General features: G+C 39.8%; 1 protein-coding gene across 1 annotated transcript in view; it reads left to right on the top strand.

Moving 5' to 3' along the window:
- The window catches only part of LOC122810526 (GDNF family receptor alpha-2-like), a 637,566-nt gene that overhangs the window by 475,626 nt on the left and 145,495 nt on the right, over positions 1-16,445 (top strand). Inside the window, exon 6 of the mRNA XM_044082108.1 lies at positions 16,167-16,220. Coding sequence (XP_043938043.1) covers positions 16,167-16,220 — 54 coding nt within the window. The remainder of the gene's footprint in view (positions 1-16,166; positions 16,221-16,445) is intronic.

Here is a 16,445-nt window from a genome sequence, read left to right as displayed (position 1 = left end):
TTATAAAGTACATGCCTGGTGAATAAGGACCCTTAAGCTATACCAGCCACCTCATCCTAAAGCATAAGAACCTAGCCATCTTAACCCAGACCCCTGGTATCAAAGGAAGCTTGAAACTTTTTAACCTGCTTTCCTGCATTGATTACCTTAAAAAGTATGTGCCTGGTGAATAAGGACCCTTATAAGCTATACCAGCCACCTCATCCTAAAGCAAAAGCACCTAGACATCCTATCCCAGAACTCTGGTATCAAAAGAAGCTGGAAACTTTTTAACCTGTTTTCCTGCATTTATTACATTACAACATATGTGCCTGATGAATAAGGAGCCTTATAAGCTATTCCAGCCACCTTATCCTAAAACATAAGAACTTAGCCATCCTAACCCAGAACCCTGGTATCAAAGGAAGCTGGAACCTTTTTAACCTGTTTTCCGGCATTTATTACCTTACAAAGTACGTGCCTCCTGAATATGGATAATCATAAGTTATACCAGCCACCTAATCCTAAAGCATAAGAAGCTAGCCATCCTATCCCAGATCCTTGGTATCACAGGAAACTGGAAACTTTTTAAGCTGCTTTCCTGCATTTATTACCTTACAAAGTATGTGCCTGGTGAATAAGGGCCCTTATAAGCTATACCAGGCACCTCATCCAAAAGCATAAGAACCTAGCCATCCTAACCCTGAAGCCTGGTATCAAAGGAAGCTGGAAACATTTTAACCTGCTTTCCTGCATTTACTTCCTTACAAAGTATGTGTCTGGTGAATAAGTACCTTATAAACTATGCCAGCCACTTCTTCCTAAAGTATAAGAACCTAACCATCCTAACCCAGAACCCTGGTATCAAAGGAAGCTGGAAACTTTGTAACCTGCTTTCCTGCATTTATTACCTTACAAAGTATGTGCCTGGTAAATACGGACCTTATAACCTATACCAGCCACCTCATCCTAAAAATAAAGAACCTAGCCATCCTAACCCAGAACTCTGGTATCTAATTAAGCTTGAAACTTTTTGACATGCTTCCTGCATTTATTACCTTACAAAGTATGTACCTGGTGAATATGGACCCTTATAAGCTGTACCAGCCACCTCATCCTAAAGCATAAGAACCTAGCCAGCCTAAACTAGAACCCTGGAATCAAAGGAAGCTGGAAACTTTTTAACCTGCTTTCCTACATTTATTACCTTACAAAGTAAGAGCCTGGTGAATAAGGACCCTTTTAAGCTACACCAGCCACCTCATCCTAAAGCATAAGAACCTAGCCATCCTAACCCAGAACCCTGGTATCAAAGGAAGCTGCAAACGTTTTAGCCTGCTTTCCTGCATTTATTACCTTACAAAGTACGTGCCTGGTGAATAAGGACCCTTATAAGCTATACCAGCCACCTCATACTAAAGCATAAGAACCTAGCCATCTTAATCCAGAACTCTGGTGTCAAAGGAAGCTGGAAACTTTTTAACCTGCTTTCCTGCATTTATTACCTTACAAAGTATGTGCCTGGTGAATAAGGACCCTTATAAGCTATACCAGCCACCTCAATCTAAACCATAAGAACTTAGCCATCCTAACCCAGAACCCTTTTATCAAAGGAAGCTGTAAACTTTTTAACCTGCTTTCCTGCATTTATTACCTTACAAAGTATGTGCCTGGTGAATAAGGACCCTTATAATCAATTCCAGCCACCATATCCTAAAATATAAGAACCTAGCCATCCTAACCCAGAACCCTGATATCAAAGGAAGCTAGAAACTTTTTAACCTGCTTTCCTGCATTTATTACCTTACAAAGTATGTGCCTGGTGAATACGGATCCTTATAAGCTATACCAGCCACCTCATCCTAAAGCATAAGAACCTAGCCATCCTAAACCAGAACCCTGGTATCAAAGGAAGCTGGAAACTTTTTAACCTGATTTCCTGCATTTATTACCTTACAAAATATGTGCCTGGTGAATAAGGACCCTTATAGGCTATACCAGCCACCTCGTCCTAATAAGGACCCTTATAGGTTCATAGGTAGGTACTAGGCTATCGGCCCAAGGTCTTATGTAAGCCTAGCCAACAAGGTTCCCTGGCTTACGCCACCCAAGAAAGTTATTTTCCTGTGCCACTTTCGACCAGAGACACAGAAGTGATCCCCGGGGTGTATTTCCTATTTCCCATCCACTCATCAAGATTTTTCTTGAAGAGTGCTCATGAAGAACTTTGCTTGACATAGATGGGTAGCCTGTTCCAGAGTATGGGAAGTCTCTGGGATAGGAATCTATCCCTCCAGCATGTCCTGTTTATTGGGGTGACAAGGTTTAGGTCCCTAGAGCGTGTAGCTTGGAGGGATTGGGATTTCTTTAGGTGTAGCATGTCCAACAGCTCTGGGTTTGACACAGCTTTATATGATAGGCAGAGATCACCTCGGAGTAGGCAATAGGCTACGGAGTAAAGCTGGAGTTTTTTGAGACGGTCAGTGTAGGGCATTTGTTTGAGTCCAGTAATCCTCTTTGTGAGGTACTTCTGTGACCTTTCCAGCTGATGCAGATGTCTTGTGAGGTACATTCCAAAAGGGGCATTGTACTCTATAATGGGTCTAATGAGTGTCAAATAGAGGGGAACGATGACCTCTTTTTTCCTGGATGAGAACCCTTTTATGATGAGGTGTGCCATGTAGAAGGACTTCCTGACTATTGTGGCAATGTGACTATCAAAGGAGAGACTACTGTCCACCTGGGTTCCGAGGTCTCTTATCACGCATTCGGTGTTAAGTAGATTGTTGCCTATGTGGTAGTTCATGGGTACAGAATTTTTACCAAAGGGGATGACACTGCACTTTTTGGCATTGAGCTTGAGGCCATGGCTCTGACACCAGGCATCTGTCTCAGAGATGCCCTTCTGTAGGATAAGTTCTACTAGCCACCTCATCCTAAAGCATAAGAACCTAGTCATCATAACCCAGAACCTATAACTTATAACCAGCCACCTCATCCTAAAGCATAAGAACCTAGCCATCCTAACCCAGAACCCTAGTATCAAAGGAAGCTGGAAACTTTTTAACCTGCTTTCCTGAATTTATTACCTTACAAACTACGTGCCTGGTGAATAAGGATGCTTATAAGCTATACCAGCCCACCTCATCCTAAAGCATAAGAACCTAGCCGTCCTAACCCAGAACCCTGTTATCAAAGGAAGCTGGAAACTTTCTAACCTGCTTTCCTGCATTTATTACCTTACAAAGTCCTTGCCTAGTGAATAAGGTCCCTTATAAGCTATACCGGCCACCTTATCCTAAAGCATTAGAACCTAGCCATCCTAAACCAGAACCCTGGTATAAAAGGAAGCTGGAAACTTTTTAACCTGCTTTCCTGCATTTATTACCTTACAAAGTACGTTCATGGGGAATAAGGACCCTTGGTGCTGCGGTAGCATTGTTGCCTCACAGTAAGACGTTGTCCGGTTCGATTCTCAGCTAGAGCGTCTTCTGTGTGGAGACATGCATGAATGGGTGTACCTTTGTTGAAGGTTGCACGTCAGGGCCAGCAACCTGGCATGTAAACATCTACTGCCAATCATTAGCGGACTGGAATTCCGCTGTGGCAACCCCTAACCGGAAAAAGCCGAAAGACACAACAACAACATAAGCTATACCCGCCACCTCATCCTAAAGCATAAGAACCTAGCCATCCTAACCCAGAACCTTGGTATCAAAGGAAACTGGAAACTTTTTAACCTGCTTTCCAGCATTTATTACCTTGCAAAGTATGTGCCTGGTGAATAAGGACCTTATAAGCTATACCAGCAACCTCATCCTAAAGCATAAGAACCTAGCCATCCTAAAGCAGAACCCTGGTATCAAAGGAAGCTGGAATTTTTTTAACCTGCTTTCCTGCATTTATTACCTTACAAAGTATGTTCCTGGTGCATAAGGAACCTTATAAGCTGTACCAGCCACCTCATGCGTAATCATAAGAATCTAGCCATCCTAACCCAAAAACCTGGTATCAAAGGAAGCTGGAAACTTTTTGACCTACTTTCTTGCATTTATTACCTTACATTGTACGTGCCTTGTGAATAAGGACCCTTATAAGCTATACCAGCCACCTCATCCTAAAGCATATGAACCTAGCCATCCTAACCCAGAACCCTGGTATCAAAGGAAGCTGCAAACTTTTTAGCCTGCTTTCCTGCATTTATTACCTTACAAAATACGTGCCTGGTGAATAAGGACCCTTATAAGCTATACCAGCCACCTCATACTAAAGCATAAGAACCTAGCCATCTTAACCCAGAACTCTGGTGTCAAAGGAAGCTGGAAACTTTTTAACCTGCTTTCCTGCATTTATTACCTTACAAAGTATGTGCCTGGTGAATAAGGACCCTTATAAGCTATACCAGCCACCTCAATCTAAACCATAAGAACTTAGCCATCCTAACCCAGAACCCTTTTATCAAAGGAAGCTGTAAACTTTTTAACCTGCTTTCCTGCATTTATTACCTTACAAAGTATGTGCCTGGTGAATAAGGACCCGTATAAGCTATATCAGCCACCTCATCCTAAAGCATAAGAACCTAGCCATCCTAAACCAGAACCCTGGTATCAAAGGAATCTGGAAACTTTTTAACCTGCTTTCCTGCATTTATTAACTTACAAAGTATGCGCCTGGTGAATAAAGACTCCTCCTAATAAGGACCCTTATAGGTTCATAGGTAGGTACTACGCTATCAGCCCAAGGGCTTACGTAAGCCTAGCCAACAAGGTTCCCTGGCTTACGCCACCCAAGAAAGTTATTTTCTTGTGCCACTTTCGAGCAGAGACACAGAAGTGATCCCTGGGGTGTATTTCCTATTTCCCATCCACTCATCAAGATTTTTCTTGAAGAGTGCTAATGAAGAACTTTGCTTAACATAGATGGGTAGCCTGTTGCAGAGTATGGAAGTCTCTGGGATAGGAATCTATCCCTCCAGCATGTCCTGTTTATTGTGGTGACAAGGTTTAGGTCCCTAGAGCGTGTAGCTTGGAGGGATTGGGATTTCTTTAGGTGTAGCATGTCCAACAGCTCTGGGTTTGACACAGCTTTATATGTTAGGCAGAGATCACCTCGGAGTAGGCGATATGCTACGGAGTAAAGCTGGAGTTTTTTGAGATGGTCAGTGTAGGGCATTTGTTTTAGTCTAGTAATCCTCTTTGTGAGATACTTCTGTGGCCTTTCCAGCTGATGCAGATGTCTTGTGAGGTACATTCCAAAAGGGGCATTGTACTCTATAATGGGTCTAATGAGTGTCGAGTAGAGGGGAACGATGACCTCTTTTTTCCTGGATGTGAACCCTTTTATGATGAGGTGTGCCACGTAGAAGGACTTCCTGACAAATGTGGCGATGTGACTATCAAAGGAGAGACTACAGTCCACCTGGGTCCCGAGGTCTCTTATTACGTATTCGGTGTTAAGTAGATTGCTGCCTATGTGGTAGTTCATGGGTACAGAATTTTTACCAAAGGGGATGACAATGCACTTTTTGGCTTTGAGCTTGAGGCCATGGCTCTGACACCGGGCATCTGTCTCAGAGATGCCCTTCTGTAGGATAAGTTCTACTAGCCACATCATCCTAAAGCATAAGAACCTAGTCATCCTAACCCAGAACCCTGGTATCCAAGGAAGCTGGAAACTTTTTAACTTGCTTTCCTGCATTTATTACCTTAAAAAGTATGTGCCTGGTGAATAAGGACCCTTATAGGCTATACCAGCCACCTCATCCTAAAGCATAAGAACCTAGCCATCCAAACCCAGAACCCTGGTATCAAAGGAAGCTGGAAACTTTTTAACCTGCTTTCCTGCATTTATTACCTTACAAAGTACGTGCCTGGTGAATAAGGACCATTATAAGCTATACCCGCCACCACATCCTAAAGCATAAGAACCTAGCCATCCTAACCCAGATCCCTGTTATCAAAGGAAGCTGGAAAGTATGTGTTGCAGAACCTAGTAGTAAAACTGGCATTGTACCATAACAGACTGTATGTCTATTTAAACACAGTATCTAGCCAGGATACCCAGCAGCCATACCTCTCTCTACCCCCTTACAAACAAACCTTTTCTCCTTGTTTAGCTACCCCTAATGGTTCTCAGTCTACCCTAATTGACTTTTGACTATCCTCTACCTCCAGCGTGTGCTGCAGTATACTCTTTGCCCACTAGCTGGCACCCTCAACTAGGCTTGTTTTATACACCTCTATCCCTTCCTCTCTTATAATATTACGTTACATTTATCTCAGCTGTTTATTCTGATATTCCCTACCTCATCTACTAAACCTCTCTGTAATTATACCCAGTTGCTCTCCACACTCTCACTGCCACAGTCTGTTTTATCCTACAGTTACCCTTTCTTTCCAGAAAGCGCCTCAGAAGCTCACTGATTGTTCTTTCTGGTATTACTTTTCTGTGCTCGTCTCTTTAATCTGTCCTTGTTCCCTGTACTCTGCTTTTGTCCCTGCTACTTCTCTGTCCACTCTCTTTCTTTCTTTTACCCTGGCCGTACCCTGCTTGAAGTTCTCACTCTCCCCTTCCCAGCATAACTCCCTCTTACATCCCACCCAATACTCGCTCACCTATCTAAAACTTAAGCCCCTCCTTTTGTTTTACCTGCCCGCTCTTTCTTTTCCCTCCCACTCCCACCTCACATCCTTTCCAAATCCATAAATTATTGCAGCCCAGCATGGCGCCATCTTTAATACCTTGAATACCCCCTGGCTGTTGTGTGCTCCTGGCCCTAGCGTCTCAGGCTCTGTAAGTACTTGCTTTACATCTGCTGTTTTGTTTCTTATTTACTTAAGGTAAGTTAGTTGGCAATTTTAATAGCTTACCCTGTGCTTAGGGAGTATGTATATTAATAGAAACCAGCAGTTGTACCACTTATCTGTGTTATTAGCTTTACTAGTTACAGCTGTTGTATCTGCGCAGTGCACGTGGAATTAATGTAAGCTACACCAACTGTCAGACGGCGCATTGATACTCCTTACTGTTCATTCTCTTCTCCAAGTGTATCGGGCATTAATCAATTGCTTTTTACCTTTACTGTGTATATATTGCATGGAACTGGCTGGCAACTTAGTTTTACATTTTTTTCCTTGTTAAAGACTTGCTCTATGTAGAAGAACTTCAATTTTGTGAGCTCCTGATTTGGCGAGGATATATTACCCTTACCACTTCCCTGCTGAGTGAGCTTGCACATGACTCCTACCTTAGTTTATCATGACCACAGCCTGAGGGAGTCTTCGCTAGTCTTTACCTTACAAAACCAAAGTGTTAACATTAATTAATGCTCCTAGTGTTCAGGTCGTTTGCAATTAAACTGTATTGCATACTTTAAGCACTAGTTAGAATTGTTTCTGGGTCTGTCTAGTGCTTTCAGTCACTACTGTCTGAAGGCAAGTGGAAATTTAATTAAAGCCTGGTGGACCTTCGTTACTCAACTAGCACTAAACTGAAGCTGTTAAAATAACTAACGCTCCTAGCGCTAAACTGAAGTGCTTAAAATAACTAACACTCCTAGCTCTTCAGATCTCCTTTAGCAGTGAGGGTCAAACGTGAGGCAACACTGTTCTCGTATTGCATTATAGTGCTATTTGCATAGATAATGTGTGCAGGCAGTTTACCTTTTAGCCATTTGTTTAACACTTCATACCAGTATGGCGGGAATGCAAATAGCCTAAAGCTTCTAAGACTGAGTAATCCTGTCATCTGTTAGCTGTCCGTGGGCTGAATCTACCCTTAGACTTATAGTATATAACTTTATAATGCACATATTGCTCTGGAGTTGTTGCGTGGCCAGCAATACATCTAGCCATCCATAGTTTCTGCATTTAAGTTATCACCTACTACATATGTGGAAGTTGTATGACTGTTTTATATGCTATGTGTAACTGTTTCATTTGATTTAAGGCTTGATAACCTTGTCCTGCAAAGATGTGTGAGCATGTGTGTTGAACTAGTACGGAATCTTATACCTTATGTTTTCTAATTCTATTTTGAGATTAGTTAAGGAAATACCTGAACTACCTTCATTGCACTATTTAATACACATTTGAATAAAGCTGTAAGCTGTTTATGTATTTCTAGCCAGATGGTGATTAGCTATTTAGAGCTTGTGGCCTCACTCTCTGCTAAGCTCTTTATCTGTGCCTTATCATCATATGGACCAGCCTGTTCAGCTTAATACCCTTGTTAGCTTAATATTCTTATGCTGGTAGTCTGCTACTCTTAATAAGTAGAATTGTTCTTTGTGTTTTTAATGGACTGGATAGCCTGTACCTTTACTCTGAGTGTGATAAGACTGTTTTGTACTCACTACTGTTTTTTCTCTCTAATGTTCCTAGCTTTATAACCTGCTTTCCTGTATTTATTACCTTACAAAGTACATGCCTGGTGAATAAGGACCCTTATAAGGTATACCTGTCACCTCATCCTAAAGCATAAGAACCTAGCCATCCTAACCCAGAACCCTGGTATCAAAGGAAGCTGGAAAGTACATGTTGCAGAACCTAGTAGTAAAACTGGCATTGTACTATAACAGACTATGTCTATTTAAACATGCTATCTAGCCAGGATACCCAGCAGCCATACCTCTCTCTATGCCCTTACAGACAAACCTTTTCTCCTTGTTTAGCTACCCATAATGGTTCTCAGTCTACCCTAATTGTCTTTTAACTACCCTCTACCTCCAGCGTCTGTTGCAGTATACTCTTTTCCCACTAGGTGGCACCCAAACTAGGCTTGTTTTATACATCTCTATCCCCTCCTCTCTTATAATATTACATTACATTTACCTCAGCTGTTTAACTCTATTCTGATATTCCCTACCCCATCTACTAAACCTCGCTGTAATTCTATCCAGCTGCTCTCCACACTATCACTGCCACAGTCATTTTCATCCTACAATTACCCTTTCTTTCCAGAAAGCACCTCCAAAGCTCACTTACTGTTCTTTCTGATATTACTTTTCTTTTTGCTCCATTCAACCTGCTGGCTCGCTCTGCTCCCCTACCCTACCCCCAATTCCCACCCACTCCACAGTGGTCCTAACTTATACTTCCTAACCACACCCCATCTCCACATCCTACCAATCCATTATTCCAACCAATCTAGACAACATAACCACACCCCTGTTTGACCTACCCATTCACAAGTTCCCCTCTGCTTAGAATAATTTACCATATCCTAATATCTTCTACCTAACCATTCACAATTTCCCTCTACTTAAAGACTCAACCATATCCGATATCTCTTTATATTGTCTTATCCTAGTCTCACTTCCTTTACAACTTTCTTAATTAAATTTAGCAAAATGCCAACAGCAACTAAAACTACCCTAACTAAGCTAATACTCATAGCCACACTCATACCTGTCCTCCCCACAGCCTTACCTCCTTTGAAAAACTGAATTATTATCAGTTCAAGTATTCTCCAAAACAAACAGACATACAAACTTTTGCTCTTACCTGTATTCACATAAATATCACATCCATACCCTCCTACCCGCTAGCCAAGTACCATAGACTCACACATATTAAATACAATAATCTTACGGTAAGGAAAGTGAAATATCAATTTGGCTACATATACAATCCTGTACTAAGACTACAAAACCTCTCCTTAAAAGATGGTGGCATCCATCCTAACCCTGGCCCAGCCAATGTTTCCACAAATAAATCTCATAACCCCTATCCATCAACCCCAGTTACCCATACTAGACTCCCCAACTCATTCCTAACAGGACATCTCAATATCCGCAGTGTTAATAACAAAGTTGCCCATCTCCATGCCCTCTTAGATGTTCACTCCTTTGACATCTTATGTCTGACAGAGACTTGGTTAAAACCTGTAACTAAAGATAATGAAATCATCCCTCCAGGATATAATATTTTGAGACAAGACCGAATAAAATGAAAGGGTGGCGGGGTAGAAATTCTATTTAAAGATGGTCTTCAGATCACCTCTTTACCTTATAACCCACCTCAGAATAGTAATGCAGAAGTTGTTATCTCCAGATTTCAACTCAACCTGAGTAAATCCTTATATATCATTTGCATCTACTTTCCTCTTGGTAATGATAGCAATATAATAGAGAATATCCTAAGCTGGGTGTCCTCTACTTTCCCAAAAGTAACAATAATAGTAGGGGACTTCAATACTGACTAGAAATGTGTCAATATTGAAAACCCTACTTCCCATATTAACTTTCATGGCTTTGGTCAAACAATCACCTCCACAACCACAATAGACATACCTAACAAAAAAGAGAGCACCTTAGAGTGGGTTCTTGCTAACAAATATCACCAAACTTATAAGGTAGGAACTTTACCTGACAATGAAAGTGATCACGCATTGATTTACATTATGAGGCAAAATAATTATATTTTCAACTCCCCCACATATAGGATTTCACGGTCCAACAAACACTTTAACCCAGTACTATTACAACTAAACTTAGTGCTTGTGACTGGAACCCTTTAAAAACATTCCCACTTGAAGAGGCTGTTAAATATTTTAACTCTAAATTCTTAACTATCCTTGACCAGCATGCACCTAAACGTTCGATTAGAATGAGGTCCAAACCAGCCCCTTGGCTCTCAAAAGAAACCAGACAAATAATTTTACTCAGAAACAAATCTTGGACCAAGTGGAGAGCTACCAAAAATATCTTAGAGCAACAAACTTTTAGACAACTGAGAAATATTACAAAAAAAGCTATACTCACAGACAAAAATAACTTCTGTTTTAAACTATAACAAACCCACCAATATAATCCACAAAAGTTCTGGGCAAGTATCAACAGACTCCTTCATCCAGGGCTCTCCAGTACACCAACCCCTATAGGGGCTAATCATAACACCCCCCATCAGACTGCTAATGCCTTTAATACCTTTTTCACAGAGACCATACAATCTCTAGCCAGTAAGCTATCCCCAGATAACTCAAGCCTTCCTACCTCCATTCCTAGCTCTCTCTTATCCAAAACTTAAGCCTTGTACTCCTTCTGCTGACCAGTTACCATCTGAATACCTGCAAAAAGCAGCTAAAGCAGTAACCTATCCTATATCCATCCTTATAAACAGAACCATTACTGAGAGAACCATCCCAGACATCTGGAAAATCTCCCACATTACCCCCTACACAAAGGTGGTAACTCTAATGAATATTCTAACTACCGGCCTATAGCCCTTCTATCACCCTTAGCAAAAATTATGGAAAAATGTATTCACCATCAGCTATTAGACCATCTAATCCAACACAGCATACTAGCTAACTGCCAACATGGCTTTAGGCCATTTCACAGTGCCACTACTGCCCTCTTATCCTTCACCAACTCCATTAAAAGAAACCGTAATAAAAACATCCTCTCATCAGCACTCTTCATTGATCTCTCAAAATCTTTCAATATGGTAAATCGCCCCCTGCTTATAAATATTCTCAAATCACTTTCTCTTGACACTCAGGCTGTTCAATGGTTCGAGTCCTACCTCAGCAGTAGGCAACAGGCAGTGCTCTGGGAGAACAATCTATCATCCCACCTGTCAGTCACCCTTGTAGTCCCTCAGGGCTCCATTCTTGGACCTCTCCTTTTCTCACTTTTCATCAACAACCTATACCTAACAATCCCTCAAGCTACCTGTATACAATATGCAGACAACTCTACACTCATCTGTTCAGCCAACTCCTCAGCAGAGCTGCAATCTCTGACTCAAAAGGTATTTAATACAGTAGAGACATGGTTCTTGAAACGTTGCCTCCTCTTAAATGCCAAAAAAACTAAGCTCCTACTCTTTATACCTACTAGTAAATCCTCCCCTTTGGATTCCTCAGTCATATCCAATAACGGCACCCTCATATCCCCCCGACTCTACCACCAAACATTTAGGAATTACAATAGACAATAACCTCAATTTTGATAGCCATATAAACAACACTATAAAAACAGTAAACAGAAAAATGGGCTCTATACAGAATCAAATCCTTCCTAACTCCAACAGCTAGAACCACTGTCGCCCACTCCTATTTAGTCTCCACTCTTCTTTATGCCTCACCCATATATACTAACCTAAAAAATAAATAATCTTCTCAAATTAGCTAACTCCTACAATAACATTGCCAGATTTGTCACTGGGAATCCCTTTAGAACCCACCACTGTCAGAATCTACAGCAGCTAGGTTGGCTTGAACTACAAAACCAGCTGCAATTTTCCCAATTCACCATCTCCCATAAGATAGTATATCAACCTAACAACACTCCTATACTTGCTAACCTCATAATTCCCTACAAAAAATCTAAATTCCCTACGCTCTTCTAGCAAACTTCTAGCTAGCATAAGTAAGTCCAAGAACTTGGCAGGGGATTTTCTGTTTTCTAACACTGCTGGAAAAACCTGGAACCTTCTAGCTAGTGACCTAACTTTCCCTCCTTCACTACCCTTCTTTAAACCAACGCTCAAAAGACACCGCAAAACACATCGGTTATGCCCCTGCAGCAACCCTGATTAATGCCCTACTTTTACTGCTTTGGTCTCTATATTCCCACTTTTTGTTTACTAAAACTATGCTGCTTACTCCTTCTGTAACCAAATTAACTTACTTTGTGAATATATATATTTTTTAATTTACTGTAATTATCTCGTGTATCATATTGTAAAATGACTTGTCATATCCTGTATGACAATATCTTCATGTAAAGCTCTTCATTGTGTTACTACTACTTACTATCTACTTATTTGTGTCCTTTATTTGCTTAATGTTGAGACTGTTTTTTTCTATAAATGCTTTGTGCTACTATTGGAGCTTTTATCCCCGGGCCTCTACTGAAAATGGACATATATCCAGTAAGACTAGCCCGGTTAACAAATGTAAAATAAATAAATAAAAATAAAATTCTTCTCTCCTGTGTTTCATGTAAGAAATGTATGAATTCCTCTAGATGATCTGCAGTTGACTTTGGTGGTCTGTACACTCCAACAATTGTTATATGTTCCAGAGTTGTCTTTATTGTCACAGTTACACAGTCTACAGTATTGGTGTTATCATTGAACATGTAATAATCACAGGTCTCATAACTATCTTTCGTCCTCATTATAACAGCTCCACCTGATTTTTTTGTTAGAATGTCTGTTACAGTAAAAACATTTATACCCTGACAGAACTGGTTTCCAGTCATTGTTCTTTAATCATGTTTCACAAACAATAACATCATCAGTCTTGTGGGAACTTAGCGCAAAGTTTCAAATAAAAAAAAACACTTTATTATTAATGCTCCTAGCATTAACAACCATCAGAGATGCATCAAATATGTTGCTAGCTGTCAACTGTTAAATTTTTGACCTGGCAAAAATCTTGCCCAGTGTTTGTCAAATATTCCAAAATATCTGCTGCAAAAATTCTTGTCCCTAATCTTGACAAATGTACATAAGCCTATCCAAACACTTGTATGCCCAGAACTAGGCTTGGATGTTCAACACATTTCCATTTTTTAAAACAAGACTTTTTTTCTATGTAGGTATTTACCTCAAAAATCTTGTCATTCACAGTGACTTGACTATCCTTTCTATAGGTGATTTATGAAAAAATATGTCCTAACACCAGCACAAGCTATACTATCTAAGAGGGATGTCAGTTCCCTACTAATAGTCAGAGAATCTTTGTTGGTGACATCATTTGAACCAACGTGAATAAAAACAGATCCATACTTCCTTACATTAAGGCATTCCAAGGCTTGTCTCACATCTTCTATTTTTGCTCCTGGCAAGCATAACACTATTCAGTGTTCATTATCATCTCTGTAAATATAAGTTTCACTTCCTCTAACAACTGAATCTCCAATTACAAGAATATCTTTGCTGACCATCTCTACAGAATCTTCAGCTTTTAATACAGTCATTTCAGCTCTATTAATCGTTACGAAGGATGGATCTTCATTACTATTTTCTTATTAATTACACTGTTTTCATTGCATATTAAATTCTCATCCAGCTGGCATTGTAAATCCACAGCTTGAGCCATGTAGTCAACATCTGTATTTCTCTTCTTTTTTTCTTACAGTAATGTTCTTCAATCCTTCCAGGTTCAGTTTTGATTTCTTCCTTTTCACCTGCCCCTTGCCTCTTTTTTCTACCTTTTCCATTAGAAAGGTGATGCCTTTTTCTGTAGACTGAGGGTTTTCTGATAGACAGATATCTTCATTCCCTGTCACCAGTGTGTTACATAACAAAACAGAATCCTTGTTACTATGTATTCTATTTCCTTTACAGTCATTGGTCGGTTTCTTTTTCTTCCTTGTTATTTGTTGTGAACTTCTTCCTTTCTTTCTTTTTTATTTCCTTCTAAACAATCCAGATCCTCAAATTGCTGACTACTTTTATCCAGAATTTCAAAGTTGTCAGGGGCATTGTCTTGTTTCATACTGATTGAATGATCTTCACAGACAATAGATGAATAACTTCCTAAATCTGTTCTGTTTGTTCTTTGTCTAACATTATCTGTCTCGCTAGTTCAATAATTAATATTTGTAACAACAGTTCTCCAAGCCATGCCAATTGCACAAGTGCAATCATCATCAAGTCTAGATTTACTTCTAACAATGGTAAGCAAATTATCCAACTTTTCACATGAGGAACACAGATCACTGGTGTTATCAGATGTTACCTTTAAATATGCATAGCATTTATTGCGTCTATATTACAACGACGAGCGCTTAAATGTTCGAATCTGTAAAGGTCGAGCTTAACAGATCGAACAGTTAAATGTTCGAAGTTGTAAAAAAATAAATAAATAAATAAATAAATAAAATGAAAGGGTCGTAGTAGGGGGGCAAGCCCCCTGCACCCCCATGTGGGGGGGGGGCTGCACACCCCTGCTACTTAAATATACTCAGAGTTCGCACTTCAGTGAACTACAGTGCGGAAATGGGAAAATTCCCATTCCCGACACTGTAGCGTGATCTTGGAGTTGGCATATTTAAGTAGCAGGGTATGTGGGGGGTGCAGGGGGGCAGCCCCCTGCTTAAACCCTTTAGTTTTTTTTTTTCACTTCTGATTTTATTTAATTTTTAAAGAAATTCTAACGCTTAACTGTTCGATCTCTAAAAGTCGACCTTTAGAGTTTCGAACATTTAAGCATTTGTGGATCTAATATAGACCCGCATTTATTACACTGTATGAGATATTTATGCATTAGCAAATCATTAATTGCATACTCATTTTAGAAATTTATATTTGGCTTCAAACCAATAAAATATTGTAAAAGAAAAAATAATCAAAATCAGTAACTACAGAATTCAAAGAGAACTTAAATCAACTTCAATGACAAAAATCACGCAAACAATATACAACTAAATGCTAAAGTATGTACAGTAAAGTTGTTCTGACCATACAAACTCTGCAAGCCAGGCAAAAACTGTAATTGCTTTACATCACATGCAGTAGCTCACTATTGCTCATAGCCGCACTTCTTTTAACAGTAAAGATAAATAAATCACAAACCAAGGTGGGATTGTATAGATATGCTCTGGCGTTTCCTTACTGCAGTCTGTCTGATTTTATAGCTGTCTAGGTCCCTGGGGATGGCTAGAGCTTGCCTGTCTAACCAACAGTGAAATTAAAGGTAAAACAAAATAGGAATCAAAGTAAATCTTGTTCGCAAGCTATCCCTTCCTACCTACAAACACTGAAAAACAGTGATAACAAATAAAATAGAAATTTAAATAAAACTTCTCTTACCATCTCTACAGTAATCTTACGTGGCCCAGGTGCTGCTTATGACAGATGACATTGAAGTGGTCTGTGGTAATGTTTTGCAGTTATTCTTATCAGTAGATGATACAGGAATATTTAGCAAACAAGGTAAAGAATACAGTTTTGAGATTGTTAATGTGAAACCATTGTTGTATTACTATATGTCTACATGAATAAAAGTTAGTTGCTTGTTGTCAGATGAGATATGCCATTCAGTGGAGTAATCATACTCCATTATGCTAAATTTATTCATCAAAACTCAATCCATCCTGGTAGCAAATTCCAAAGAAATGTATAGATTGTCCTGAATCTCAGGAATATGTTCAGAATAATACTCCAAGCAGGAGGAACTAAGGAATGTATCATTTTTGATTTGTCAATGATATTATTTTTTACTCATGACAGGAAGGTGGACCAAAGATGAACATATCCAAAACACAGACTTACTGCCATCCAAAGGTAAGTAGTACCTTTGTACTGAGAGACTCATCACACCATTATATATGTATGCTGGAATGACTTTCAAGAAAGGAATGTGTCTGGAACAAAAAAGATGCAGCTGCAGCACAAAGACCATTGTAGGAGCCATCATGCTTTTCTGTTTTTCTTTCTTTGTCAGTTAGGTAGTACTATCTAGGCACATTCCTTTCTGGGTCATAGTTTTCTTGTGCAATGCATGCTTAT

Source organism: Protopterus annectens, chromosome 9.part0 (genome assembly GCF_019279795.1).
Source record: "Protopterus annectens isolate FY-2018-M chromosome 9.part0, PAN1.0, whole genome shotgun sequence".
Taxonomy (NCBI): Eukaryota; Metazoa; Chordata; order Ceratodontiformes; family Protopteridae; genus Protopterus; species Protopterus annectens.
Note: the sequence above shows the minus strand (reverse complement) of the source record. Positions and strands in the feature narration are given on the sequence as shown.